This window comes from Bos indicus, chromosome 2, assembly GCF_029378745.1.
Source record: "Bos indicus isolate NIAB-ARS_2022 breed Sahiwal x Tharparkar chromosome 2, NIAB-ARS_B.indTharparkar_mat_pri_1.0, whole genome shotgun sequence".
Classification (NCBI taxonomy): domain Eukaryota; kingdom Metazoa; phylum Chordata; class Mammalia; order Artiodactyla; family Bovidae; genus Bos; species Bos indicus.
Genome location: NC_091761.1, coordinates 44,328,848 through 44,343,765, shown reverse-complemented (window position 1 = coordinate 44,343,765; position 14,918 = coordinate 44,328,848). Strand labels below are relative to the sequence as shown.

The window sequence follows — 14,918 nt, the reverse complement described above, 5'->3', positions numbered from 1 at the left end:
ACATATTCTATTTCACACACCGTTATGCATTTGTATGAGTATGTGTATGTATTTAACTACAAGCTCTTTCCCAATATATTAATAGTACTTCTTTTGTGAAGTACTTCATAATACCTAGCAGAGTATTCAGGTAACAATCATTTAATTGACTCTGTGTTTTGAGGCTAAATGTTTAGACTTTTTTTTGTTTAAGAGATAGAGGAATATACCTACTGATGTCCAGTATATCTTTAGTATATCTCCAGAATAATATAAAGGAGAGGTATAACGCTGGTTTCAGTGGTTTTTTTTTTTTTTTCATTTATTGTATAAAAGAAAAAAAATTAATGCAGTTGGTTTGTACACATTTAAATTCCATAAAACAAATCCATAGAAATTAGAATACTATATGCATGCACTCTGCATTTTCTTTGTTAAATGTTTTGGTTCACAAAAATAACAACACATTTTTTTTTCCTTTAAAGCCACTAAAGCAGAGGGAGAACAAAACATGCAGCACTGTACACATTTGCATAGTATATTTTACCCAGCATGCCTTGTAGAATGCTACACATTTACCTATATAAGGAAATAAAAGGGGGTAAATTATCAAAATAATTAAAATTTAAAGAAAGGAAAAATACTGGATAAAGGTATTTTTTTGTTGTTATTATTTTTTGTTTGTTTTTCCACTCTGTAGCTGGAAATACAGCAATAGCTTGGGATGTCAACAGCTCTCAGAATAGTAGGGAAATCTTTTTACACCAGTTTGCCGTGTTTAGTTTTAGTATTAATAAGTTTATCTGTTTTTCCCTCCCACTAACCGTTCAAAAAAACTGCTAATGGCTTTTACTTATGTTTCAAAATAGTATTCCGTATAAAACAAATTGAAGAATCCCTAAATACTTATTGGGACATCTTTCTTTATCATTTTGACTATAGGCTGTGAAAAATAGAAAACATTTCAAACATGTCCACAATTCAGAGGAGCCCTGTGAGCTCACTGGATGTTACCTTTTGTAGTGGTTATTGAAGGAGAAGAAATAAGAACAGTAAATATAGTATGAGTCATCACAAAATAAAATTTAATGAGTTTTATAGAAGGGAATAAAGTAAAATAAATTACATCCACAGATTGCAAGGCTCTGAAGTAAATTGCTGGAAAAGTATCAAGCAGCAAGTTAAAAAGATGGTAGATGAAATAAATCTGATAAAACTTAGAACTAAATCTATATACTTTTAAAAAATACAACTGCCAAATTTAACAGTGGATTTTGTTATAAGTTTGTGCTATAACAAATGTGCTTCTTTCTCCTCAACCTATTTTTATATTATTGGCAAAATATATATCTTTTATAATTTTGTACTGTACAATATATGTTTTTGCTACATTATTTTTCTACTGCTAATGCAGATTAGAAATAACAACATAGATTTATTTTGGCAATAAAATGCTTTCATTTTAATAATGTCCCAGAAAATATTGTAAGGCATATGAAAAAGAGTATGCAACAATATAGCATTAATGATCCTGCATCTTTAAATACATCCCTTATACATACAGAATTCACACTGATTTCAGTTAAAGATGTGTGAAAGTGGCATGCAAGCGGAGCAAGAGTGGCCCCTACATATACACAGAGCCATTTGTTGAGAAATTTAAGTGTTCAGAACATAACCAAGAACACTTACAAAGTATTGAAAAGCTAGAGGCCAGCCACTTTTAGTTCCTAGATAGTCTTCACTTTTACGCTGTAATTCAAAGAGGAAGCATCAGTGTATTCCCCAGACACTCTAAATGCATTAGTAACATTTTCTACCATCTTTCTACAAACATTTTAAATACATCAAAAGAAACAAAGGAAAATTTCATATGTAACTATGACTCCCCCAAACTCATGACTATTCACTCTTATTTATATGTTTTCATGGTAAGTGGGAGTTACAGCCCTTAGTCAAGATTATCCAATGAAATATTATCTAGTCCTTTCATATCATCCCTTAATTACATGAAGCATTTGGTATGAAACCATCCACAAGCAGAGAGAAAGAGTTGCTATATGAGGATGAGTTTCACTTGAGCAACTTTATTTTAACAAATGGATAAACATTTAAAAAGTAATTTTTGAATGCTGTAGCTGTTTGTCCATATAAACCGATTACTATTTGACTAACTTGACTGCAACAAAAGAGTTATCCTTGGTGTTTGACAACTATAATATTGAGTGGTTTGGTTATGATTATAATTTAAAAGAAGAGGACTTTTCTGTGCTCTGTCCTATAGACATAGCTTTAGTAAGTAACTTAACAATTATGGCATTAACAATATTTAAAGGTATAAGGAATTGAAGAAACAAATTTAATTATATAATTTTCTATCATGTTTTCATTCATAGTTATTCAAAGAATGAGTTTTATATAATTCATAAAGAAAAGAACATGCAACAGTGTTATGAAAGACAGAAATATAGGCAAAAATATAAAAGAAATAGGGGTACATTCCCATTTATTTGAAACATTCATATGAATTTGTTCCAATGGCCTGGGCTTCCAAGATGGCCAAGAGTATGCAGGAAAAGTCAAGGATCAACAAAATTTGAATTTGCAAACCAGCTGCACTTAAACATCAGGTCTCTGAATCTGCTTTTAGAGTTTGATGATATAACAAATTGCATAAAAAAGCAATTTCCTTGCAGTCTGTCTTATTTCCTATGATTACTGACTTACTGAATGTTTACCTTGCCTCTTGATAAACTGTGAACCAATACAAAGAAAATTTCACTAACATGGAAGAAATGAAAGGGTGAAGAGCATTTTGGCAACAATTTAAAATCCAAAGGGAAAGTATATTTTAACAATTTATTCATTTAGCTTTGCAGCAAGGGTTAGCAGTAAGAGTAATAAATTCACTACTTATTGAAAAGTGTTTTTCTCTTTAAAGACAGCTTGTCTTCTCTAGAGAAGAGGTAGTATATCAATATCAATATATAGGGCAATTTCTATAGTGAAGTGAAAGTTGCTCAGTCGTGTCTGACTCTTTGTAACCCATGGACTGTATAGTTCATGGAATTCTCCAGCCCAGAATACTGGAGTGGGTGCCCATTCCCTTCTCCAGGGGATCTTCCCAACCCAGGGATAGAACCCAGGTCCCTCACATTGCAGGCGGATTCTCTACTAGCTGAGCCACCAGGGAAGCCCAAGAATATTGGAGTGGGTAGCCTATCCCTTCTCCAGCAGATCTTCCCAACCCAGGGATTGAACCGGGGTCTCCTGCATTGCAGGTGGATTCTTTACCAGCTGAGCTTCTATAGTGGCATTATGTTATTTTTATTTTTTACCCAATACCAAAATAAAATTGTGTAATTAAGAAAATACACTGGCATGCAAATTAAGGTTGCCTAGAAACATTCTTAACAGACATCCTGGGCCTCAGCAACATGTTATGATATGTTCATTCAAGGAGTTTAAATTTGCAAACCATCTTTTGGCATTGATTCCTTCTCTCCCTCCCTTTCACTGCCCTAGGTTCCTATTATGAATTTTAAGGCCCTCACACAAAAGACAAGTTCAAGTATGCAGGTATGAAAAGAGGTTAACATTCCAAAAATACACTTTGCAAACAACAACAATAATAATTAAAGTAATTAACAAATTATTCAAAGGGAACATATAATTTTCTCAGAATTTGTTTTATATTTAAAAAATTCATTTCATTAAGAACTGAGTGCAATGACATATTGTCACATCATTAAGACTCTCTTATTAGGAAAGACTATTGGTCTGAATTGTGAATGTCAATTTTCTTTCCAATAGAACTGTATAAAGATAAGAGAGAATTATCAGTCATTTAAAAACATATCTAAGTGCTGCTTTAAATATTGGAGTAAACATTGCTGATAATAACACTGGAGTCACATTACAGCCTTGAGAATTAACATCAGGATTGACAAATTGCATTCCTTTTTTCCCAAGACTACATTTCCACACGGTCACACGAGTCTGCATTGTTACATGTTCGCTGACTGAAATTACAGAATATGACTTACATATTCTGAAATTATATATGCTGAAAGTACAGAATATGTGGTTTATACTACAAGTTAATACAGCCTCAAAATGTTTTAAGACTTGTTTCCCCTCCTTATCATTTGCTATTGTTAAATGAAACCCATTAAAAACAAAGTATTTGTGGAAAATGTATTTTTCAAAGGTGCTTGATGTGCTTGGCAAAAATAAAACTTTTCATTTAGTATGTATCTGTATTTTAGTATCAGTTACACAATAAACTCTAAGCCTTAAGAAAAAAAAAAAAGGAAAATGCATATCCCTTATTCATTTGGAAAAGACAACTTATTAGAAAAGGAAGGGGAAAGAATGTGTCAAATCCAAGTAAAAATTTAAGTATATCCATCAAGAAAATATACATTATACCCTTTCCAAGGTTGTTAGCTTTTGAATAAGAACACAAAGCAAAACAGGTGTGGATGCTAGATGGTAAAGGAAAGACTGGTCTTGTGTACAGACATTGAACAGACCTCTCTTTTTATCAGCATAACATGGAAGACACAGAAACTAGGCATTGAGAGGTCTTCAAAAATAAGAGATTTTTAAAAGTTGAAAGAATACGGTAATCTTGTTGACTAGGAAATATATGTAAATGCTGTAACAGCTACCTGCTGTAAAATGTAAATATCTTAAAGTAGTTAAATGACCAGATTGCTACTGCTACTACAGAAAAAGCTGAACAGCTGTCTAGTCTAATTTTAAACACCTTGGTGCACTCCTTGCAATTAAATACTTTTATGCACACAAACAAGAAACCAGGAAAGCATATAGAAAAATGTTTTGGCTAATGTCTTCTTTTTCATGCAAATATGTGCTGTACATGTAATAAATATATTTGTTTGCTGGAAAATGCTCTTCTGTGCTCTAACAAAGTATTCAGTAATGGTAGGTTGTATGTTTATTAAAGTGCCTAGTGGATAGAACTCTTTTAAAAGTCTTAACTGAAAGTTTTGTAAGCTTCACTAGATGACAAAAGAACCTCACAAGGCAGTATCACATATTCACTTCAAGAATTCACTGAGCCCACAGTTTTTTAATTCTATCAAATATTTCAATAACTCACGTAACCATGGATATCCTCATTATCAGCTAAACAGGTTCATAATGGGGTATGCACAGTGAACAACAGAAGGAGAGGGCATTGCGGGGGGTCAATAATGAGGTTCAAGATATAACTAATCAAGAGTAGGGAACCTATTTTCATGGTCAAGAAAATTATTCAACTGGTGCATGTTTTGAGAGCATAAACACTGAAAGGCTTGGATTGGGGGGAAATAAGATAACAGAAAATGAATTATCATTGTTTTCCCAAAAAATAGGCTTTATGATGTAGCAGTAGAAAAGGATTTTTATGCCTGATCCTATGGGGGCTTTAGAAAAACAGACTCTTAGAAACAAAAGTCTTTTCCTAAAGACTTTTGTGTATTGTATAAAAGAGTCAATTTCAATAGTTTCTTGGATCAGAGTGAATCTAAGGCTTCTTTGATCATATAAGACATAAGATCACTGATTCCATACTTATATTCACTGGAAAAACTGTGAAGACTTAATAGGTAAAGAAGAGTGTTCATTAGAAATAAGGCAGTTCAATCTTCAAATTCTTTATAATTCTCTTCAATAAAAATGATATAATTTTAGTGAACAAATCTATTCTGAATCTACAAGTTTATTTTTTTTACTGCAAGCTTTTAAATTCGTTTCCACAGTTTTTCAATTAATCATTTTGTATAAACACAGCTTTCAATATCAAAATTCAATGTGTTCATGTAAAACAAAAAACCCGTAGCATGATTATAAAGAATTTGGTGAAGGGCTAGCACATTCAGACACTCAAAGGCAGAGACTGAGTGAAGCAATGGAAAGATATTCAATTGTGCTGGTGGGAAGCACAAACATATTTGTGGTAAGTGGGGCAGATGAAATCTCAACTGGAGATGTTTAGCCTTGCACTCAGGAGGATCTGTGTTATCCTTAGAGTCTGACTTCCGATTCCTGGATAGATGTAGTTGTGCTCAGATTGATGAAAGGGGAAACAACACCCCATTTTCATCTTGCATAACCAACTATGATTGGGCTTCTCTTTACTATCCTCTCTCACTGCTAAAGAAATGAATTTCTTTGCCAACTTCAAACATGGTAACAGTTGTGACGAAACAAAAAAGCAAAATACTTTGAATACAACAGCTGTGCCAGAAAAGAAATAAAAATATTAAAATCTGAGGAGACTAAAGAATTTCTGCATTGATTTGAGATTTTTTTTGGCACTATCAATACATTTGGTAAGTTAGAAAAGCCATTCTGGCAATGTTAATGTATATTAAAATGTTCATACATTCCAACTTTAAGTGTAAATTTAGCTTCCAGCAAATAAATACAACAGCTGGTTTTGACTTCTATTGGTATTTTGATTTTCTTATTAATTCATGTCTTTTTTTTCAGATTTTTAAATTGATTACAACATGCTCAAGTAGACTTTCTAGTCGATTCACCCAAATTCCAACAGGAATTGGTTTATAAATTGGTTCCAACTGGAACTGGTCATTTGGAATTTCCGGCATGGGAAATTATTTTATATGTGCCTTGATAAGTACCCTAAATTACAAATTGATGTGTCTAAATCTAATGAAGAAAACAAAAGGTACTGCTATGTAAATGTTGCACTTAAAAATATCTGTATGATTGGGCATCTAAGATCCATCTAGACTTAAGGGCACAATGTACATTTTTTTTTTGCCCCTTCTTAGCATCAATGACAGCAGCCCATAAGCACAGTCAGTACTGTGCTGTACTTGCCACGTTAAGATGACTGGTTGTATCCTAGCAGTGCTATGGCAAATCGTCAACAGATGAACTTTTTGTTTGTTTCTGCAGACTCAAAGCCTATGTCGAGAATCATGGCTATATCCCCCAGGAGATCCTCGGTTCCTATGAGGTTTGTAAGTGTCCTGGTATGAGTCAGGATAATCTTCTTCCACCAGAGGGTAATGATCTCGGCTATGCTGGGAACTGGAAGACAAGCGGTTCCTGCTCTTCCGAGCCCTTTCATTGTGATAATTTTCATCAGAGGTCATTAGACTTCGTCTTTCAACTGGAGAGTTCTCTGTGGAGTGGTTGCTGTGCCTCAGACGCTGACTCTAAAAATATCAGATGGTTCACTGGTTAAATCACATCCGCTTCATTCACATAGAACATGCAAATGCATGTACAACAGAAGGGTCTGTACAATAAGATGCTAAATATTTGACTTAATAAAACATTCTGATGTACAAACGGTCTGCTCGAAGTATCTGGTCTTATGTATTTGGGACACAACATGTGAAGAGGCTTAAAGTGCTGGTAGTTTGTGAATTTTAATTACATAACACTGCATACTTATGCTTCCTATGAAAAATATAAAAGTGAAAGTTAGCTGCTGAATGGAACTTAGTATATTTAGGAGAGCCTAATAATTCAACTTCTATTGCAAAAATGAGGATTATTTTACTATTGGAAAATAAGTTAAAGTTCAGAATAGTGTCTGCTATTTTTTCTTCCTCTCTTGAACTGATAAAAGCTTTCTCCTAAAGTCACACACTTCATCTTTATCTAGTTGAATGTTCCTTATACTTTTAAAAACGTTAGTAAAATTATGATTTGTACTGCCCATAAAATATTTGTTTCTACATCCTACATAAATGCAAGACTCAGTAACATTCTCTTCAAAGAAGTGTACAATAATTATGAAGCCAGCTAACTGATATATTTACAATTCTTGCTTCCTCCAACTGAAATGTCCTGGAAAAATAATCCTCAGAATATAAACTAAATTTCTCTGATAACATGAAATTAATATCTTCAGTGACTTATTTAAGTGCTCAGTAAATGCTATTAACATTTTTCTTCAAATCTCAGGAAAACATGTATCCTTAGCTGTGCCTACCTGCTTAAGTAGGTTGCCTCTTAAGTTAAGAAACAGGATACTGATGAAACCAAAGACCAAGATATATTTTCTCTAAAGGATACTCACCTTCAGCAGGAAACTCGTTCAACAGTCACAGCCTCTGCCTCTAGCCCCAACTAGGGTCTAACAATTAAGTGCCCATGGTTACTAGGAGAACTTGGCCCCAGGACCAAGGGCACCATGTTAACTCAAGTGAAACTGGGGGAACCACTTCAGGTAGATGTCTGAGAGGTGCTAAGTCAGGAGTGTTATATTCATAAACAAAGTACATTTCATCTCTACCAACTTGTGTAGGTGGAATCACAGTGCTTCATTTTTCCATTTCTCCTCCCACAATGTACAGCTCAGAGCCAACTCTAACTGGTCAGTGGAAGTGCCACAGTCAGATCAGCATGCAGGCAGTAAAACAAGGAAAGAAAGAGTCCAGTGCCCACACACACACTGCATATTATAATAGGATGTTTCCCAAGTTCATTTCTAGCCACAAAAGCTATTTATTTATGTGGTAGTTTTTTTTGTTTTTCTTACAAAGATGTAGCTTTGTAAAAGAGTAATAGAGTTGTAATAACATTTCAGAGAGTGCTATTTATCTTAGAGTTAACTCTACATGATCTACATTATGACTATTATAACCTATTAATACAACACTAGTCATGATGCAAGACAGCTCGATTGACAACCATTCCTCAGTCAGCTGGGGGTCTGGCCACATTCCCGTAGCTGCTTGGTATCATATAGATTCATATGATATATCATTCATTCATATTCATATCAGATTCACTTCATATTGTAATGCCTCTGGGTCCCCACGTCTGGCCCTGAGCACAGCACCTGAACAGCAAGAGAGCGAGCCTCCTGATCCTGCATTCATCCTCCACTCCCCTAAAGGCCATAGGTGATGGCCAAGGTGGGCCTTGCTAACCCCTAAGAAAACTCAGAGATCTGTCACTATTTCCAACCGAGATGATTCTACTCTGTGCATTCTGTTTGCGCACGGACAGGCCCTGCAGCCTGTGGGGCGGGGTTAGGTAAGATTGGTCATAATGTCCGTCTATCCCTCCTCACTTAGCTGGTCCTGTGCCTGACAGTGCCACTACTGTCTAATCCTGAAGAAGTGATGTGGAGAAGTAATGAATGGACCCCTGACTAGTAGGTAGTAAGTTTCTTAGCAGGGTTTAGACATAGGAAAGGTGAGTTCATTTTTGGCCAACACTAGCACCTGTGGGATCTTAGTTCCTGAACCAGGAATTGAACCCTTGCCCCTTGCATTGGAAGCGCAGAGTCTTAACCACTGGACCACCAGTGTAAGCAGAGGAGGGATGAATTTAAGTAAAAGTCATTATAAATGAACAGAGTACAAAGTTCTAAAGAAAAGGCCATTCTCTGGATAACTCTGTCTAGGATAGATCATGACTAGGTAATGCATTCTGTGTGTGTTGGGTGTGCTTAGTCACTCAGTCATGTCTGACTCTTTGCAACCCCATGGACTGCAGCCCACCATGCTCCTCTGTCCATGGCAATACTCCAGGCAAGAATACTGGAGTGGGCTGCTATGTCCTCCTCCAGGGGATCTTCCCAACCCAGGGATCGAACCTAGGTCTCCTGCACTGCAGGCTGCTTCTTTACCAGCTGAGCCGCCAGGGAAGCCCAATGCTTTCTGAGTGTACTGTAAAATAGTATATGTAAAAGTATAAAACATCTGTTAGAATCAATGCAGCCCAAAGATACGAATCTGAAGAAGTTTTTTGCTAATACTTTATAGCAAGTATATGAACCAAAGGGATTTGAGTGTGTAAAATGTAAAATAGTCTATATGAGTGGTCACTGCTTTAGACTTTTTGATATAGTAACGTACAGGGTTCTCTCTTCAGAGTCAGGACAATCCCAGTCTCCATCTCAATCGAGTTTCCTATAGAAGCTTAAATGTTAGGTTGTAAAAGCAGAAGTGACGCTACCTGTAACCCAGAGATTGCTGTGGGATATGGCGAGAGTGCTGTTGAGCCCAGGTTCCTTCCAAGCAGGGGGGTCATGGGGGTGCTACTGGTTGTGTGGGTGGCTCGCCAGTAGGCCTCAAGGTACTCTCCCAGGTGTTCACATGCATCCTCCAGCTGATTCTCATCTAGTATAACATCGAACATTTCCTGCAGATAAAAAGAAAATCCATTTTATTTATACTTCAAATGTTAGGCCATGAAACCTGAAATTCTACTTCATGCAGATAATATTGTTTCTAACGTCCAACAGCAAATATCAAATTTGAGGGGATATATCAGCAGTTCCGAAAGTTAAAGTCAAGTGAAGAATGGCACAGTTGACCATGTACAAATTTGGACAATGACATAAAAATGGGAATGCTCATTAGATATCTGGATCTTTCATTATTTAGGGGGAAAAAAAAGATGAGGTACATAAAGAAGAGTTCTGAGTAGAATATAGTGAAAACACATATGTGTTTACATCTTTATCCATATATTCCTATAGATACTTACTGAATATTTACTTACTTCAGAATATGAGAGAAGCAAGTTAATGGCACTGAAAGAGGAGTTCTAAAAATGTTTCAGTAACAAATGTATCACAGGAATAAACATTTCATCTCGCAAATTAACTATGTTGGAGGAAATAACATTTACTTGGGTAATTTTATTTTTTAACATTTATTTACTTTTTGGCTGCACTGGGTCCTAGTTTTGGCCTGCGGGATCTTTTTTTGAGTGCACAAACTCTAGTTGTGGTGCGTGGGCTCACTAGTTGCCACATGCTGCCTTAATTGCTCCGTAACATGTGGGATCTTAGTTGCCCAACCAGGGATCGAACTCACATCCCCTGCACTGCAAGGCAGATTCTTAAGTACTAGTCCACCAGGGAAGTCCCTACTTGGGAATTTTTAGGATGTTTGTGAAATGGTGTAATCTCTCTCATGATAAAACAACACAAAAGGTAAAGGATTAATAATAGAAAACCACAGCATAGTCTTTCTGCTACAAGAGGATCATTGTGTGAAATAGTTAAACAGGAATAAGAGCAAGGAATAACTGATTGCAGTGGTGGTGGTTAGGGAGTCGGGGAGGGGTCACACAAGACGTGGCTGGTGTCCATGTTTCTGTCACTAAGGACGTGGTCCAATGCCTGTTCTATAATCTGGAAGTTGTTCTTCTGCCCCACAGGAGTAGAGTGGCCCTTCTGTCACTGCAGTGTGGTTGGGAACACAGAGAGAATATAACCGGGACACCGATCCTCTGAAGGGTCAGGCTCATAAAGATAAAAGCCATTACACAGGTAAGTGAGAGTACACCCTTGACTTTCTGCAGCTGAATCCATACCTTGCCTGCTGCACCACTTCCACTGCCCCAACTTGCTTTTACAAGCTCGTTTTAGCCAAAGAAGGAGCTTCCAGGACTGGATTAAATCAGGGTTACTGCCACCCGGAGCTTCCAGGACTGGATTAAATCAGGGTTACTGCCACCAGCACTGGATGTGCAGGTGGATGGTCAGTTTACAGCCACTGGATGGCCCTGGGTTGGTGGGGGGTCAGCTGACTCACTCTCATCAATGTGAGGGCTCCCTGAAGCAGAAGTCACCATGGAAACAATCTCTCTCCCAACATTTACTCTTTGAATGTTTTCATCACATCAATCTTTACTGAACATTTTGACCCTAATTTGCAAGGCAGTGAGAAGTATTTAGCAACTAGGAAAGAATAAGGTGACTTCAGTCTAAGCCAACTGGTGTTTGAGAAGACAGCCAGCTGAAAGTCATGTAGAAACCTTTCCCCCACAAGAATGCTTATTAGTGGATTTCAGATGGGTTTTTGCATATTTTATTCATTCATAAGATATTTACTTGATACCTATTCTGTGCTAGGCATTGTGAGTATACTGTGGCAAAGAAAACATACTTCACCCCTATGCTCAAGAAGCATTCACTCTGGGTAAGAGACAGGTATTAAAATCCATAATAGTCTATGCCACACTGGGACTTTAATTCAGAACAACAGAGACTAAGCCACTGAATGTTCAGAACTGCAGCTTAAAGTTATGGATATAGAAGGAGGTGCAGAGAGATATGTGAAAGTCAAATTTATGAGGGAGGGGAAATTATGAGTAAGTCAAAGAATTCTATCTGTAGAGAGAAGAGAATAAAACAAAGAGGAGCAAAAGACATAGTGGAAGAGACCACACAGTCCATGAGAGAATGAGAAAACACCAGGTCCACAGTGTCGGTTAACATATATCCTTGTAATTAATCCTCTTCCCACTATCGCAAATCAAGAGGGTATCTGTCTCTTGAAATCAAAAGCTCCCTCCCCTCATTAACCTAAACCATCAATGGTTACAAATGTAGACTCTGAGAAATGTCCCTAATGCTCTGATATACACATTGCATTCTCTGATGGCCTTGCAATGCTAACTTGAATGGAACAAGATCAGCCCCATCGCAGAGGGCGTGCACACACTTAGACGAGACAGGAAGAAGAAAGAGGAAACTGGCCGGCACAAAGGACCATTCTGTCAGCCACTCCAGGCTAAAATTGGCTACAAATTCCAGACTCTATTTCATCTGGAGTCTGCTGTTTATATAGTGTTATTTATGTTCACTGTATAATTCAATTACATAAATCTCATTCTATAATATGGGATCTCAACAACGTGTAGTCTCATGTACACACTGCTATATTTAAAATAAATAACCACCAAGGTCCTACTATATAGCACAGGGAACTGTGCTCAATGTTATGTGGCAGTCTAGATGGGAGGGAAGTTTGGGGGAGAATGGATATATATATACCTATGGCCAAGTCACTTTTCTGTCTGTTTGAAATTATCACAACATTGTTAATTGGCTATACTCCAATATAAAATAAAAAGCTTTAAAAATACAAAAAAAATTAAAAAATGTACAAAGCAAAACAAAAACAAACAAAAAACCTCCAAAAATCAAAGGGTAGTCTCAGTAACTCTTGCCTGGAAAATCCCATGGACAGAGGAGCCTGGTAGGCTGCAGTCCATGGGGTCGCTAAGAGTCGAACACGACTGAGCGACTTCACTTTCACTTTTCACTTTCATGCATCGGAGAAGGGAATGGCAATCCACTCCAGTGTTCTTGCCTGGAGAATCCCAGGCACGAGGGAGCCTGGTGGGCTGCCGTCTATGGGATCACACAGAGTCAGAAACGACTGAAGCGACTTAGCAGCAGCAGCAGCAGTCTCAACAAGTCATTTTCTTGTTTTCATAAAGTCTCAAGTTAATGAACCATCCAGAGACACTTGGATTAGGGGTTCTAATTATCACAGCCAGGACTGCAAAGCCCAGAGAGGGCAAAATGTGGTAAGGAGCACCCATTGCAAAGCATTATTTGAATGAGATTTCTATCTTCCTGGCTATTCCACACGTTATTAATACATTGTCATGGCTGCAGACAGAATTAAACATACACTTAATTACAAGTAGTTTAATAAAGTGCTTTCCTTTGCCAATGGATAGAATTTGTATGCATCAGCACATGGCTGTTTGCTAAAGTCTCACTCATTTCTAGGAAACTAAGCTTTTGCACTGCTAAAAAGACAGCTATACGATGGAAGATGATTTGAAATTGCTTTTAGGCTTTCAAAAGCACAGAGCAAAGCAAATTTCAGCTTTTGAATGAATACTGACATATGCAGTTTATTTCCAACTAAGAGGAATCTCACAGCCTTGGTATCTATGACAATTTTTCAACTGTTTAGGAAATAACACAGCTGATTAGACCAGAGTGTTACAAAATGAGGATAAGGCAGGAAAAAAAATTTTTTTAATTATACAAAGAGAAATTCAAAGAAAAGCAGACGAATGAATTATGCAAACGAGCTCTGGCAATGTTTCATAAGTTTAAAGGTTCAAGTGCAGTTAGCTCTTCACTGTGTAATATGTGAGGCCTCCGGTATGGGATATGGATGCAGAGAGCTATCTAATCAGAAGAGGGTGTGGGTAATAGGACAGTTACAGGCAGTGAGGGGTTACCCACTCAGTGACACCATGCCCTTGAGACTGCTGGAGATAGGGGTAACGCTGAGCTGTTTTCAAAGTACCAGCACGGCACGCGCCTCTGACATTCTGTGATGAGATATTTTCTTCAGCTGAGCTGGGCAGAAATAATGTGGCTGCCAAAGTAAATAAGGAGTGAACAGAAAAGTCAAAACAAATCACCAGAAAACCAGGCAGAGGAGGTCCCTTTTCTGGATAACCTCTTTCAGAAAAATGAAAAAACTGAAGCCTGAGAAATAATGAGTGAAAAACATGCCTCTAGCTTATCCAGTGGTCCAGAAATCAAAAATGGCAGGAAATAAAGGGAGAAAGATTGAAGCTGAATATAATAGGAATGAAGAAAGTCTGCAATAGCTTTTTTAAAAAAATTTAAGTATGTAAAGATCTGTCTAGTTCTTCATTCACGGAGTATCACATACTTGCCCAAGGAAGGTATCTGAATTAGAGCAACCTGAATTAGAGCAAGCCGTCCTGGTTTGCCTGGGACTGAGTACCTCCCAGAAGTACTTTGAGTGTGCAGATCTGCAAATCTGCAAAACTGGGGAGAATTGGAAGGTAGGTCATGCTGGTCTTCAGAAAAGATGGAGTACTTTTCAGTTACTACACTGACGATTGGAACAGGTTCCATTTCTTTCTTTTATAATACATTCTCCTGGGTGGGAGGATATAGAGAGGGAATGGGCAAGTCTTTATGACTGTGAAATACATACTTTCTAGCAAAGAGGGAGAATCTCATTAAAACAAAAATTTCTAACATGTTTTATGGAGAGGGCAATGGCACCCCACTCCAGTACTCTTGCCTGGAAAATCCCATGGACAGAGGAGCCTGGTAGGCTGCAGTCCATGGGGTCGCTAAGAGTCGGACACGACTGAGCGACTTCACTTTCACTTTTCCCTTTCATGCACTGGAG

General features: G+C 37.2%; 1 protein-coding gene across 4 annotated transcripts in view; it reads right to left on the bottom strand.

The window, feature by feature from the left end:
* Window positions 1-14,918, bottom strand: part of CACNB4 (calcium voltage-gated channel auxiliary subunit beta 4) — a 279,581-nt gene continuing 264,663 nt past the window's right edge. For 2 of the 4 annotated variants that reach the window (XM_019972642.2, XM_019972649.2), the window contains exons 13-14: window positions 9,940-10,125; window positions 1-7,178 (exon numbers count right to left, since the gene is read on the bottom strand). In XM_019972642.2, the coding sequence (XP_019828201.1) occupies window positions 6,918-7,178; window positions 9,940-10,125 (447 nt within the window). In that variant the 3' untranslated portion in view covers window positions 1-6,917. The remainder of the gene's footprint in view (window positions 7,179-9,939; window positions 10,126-14,918) is intronic. The other 2 variants (XM_070767875.1, XM_070767885.1) reach the window with 1 other exon arrangement.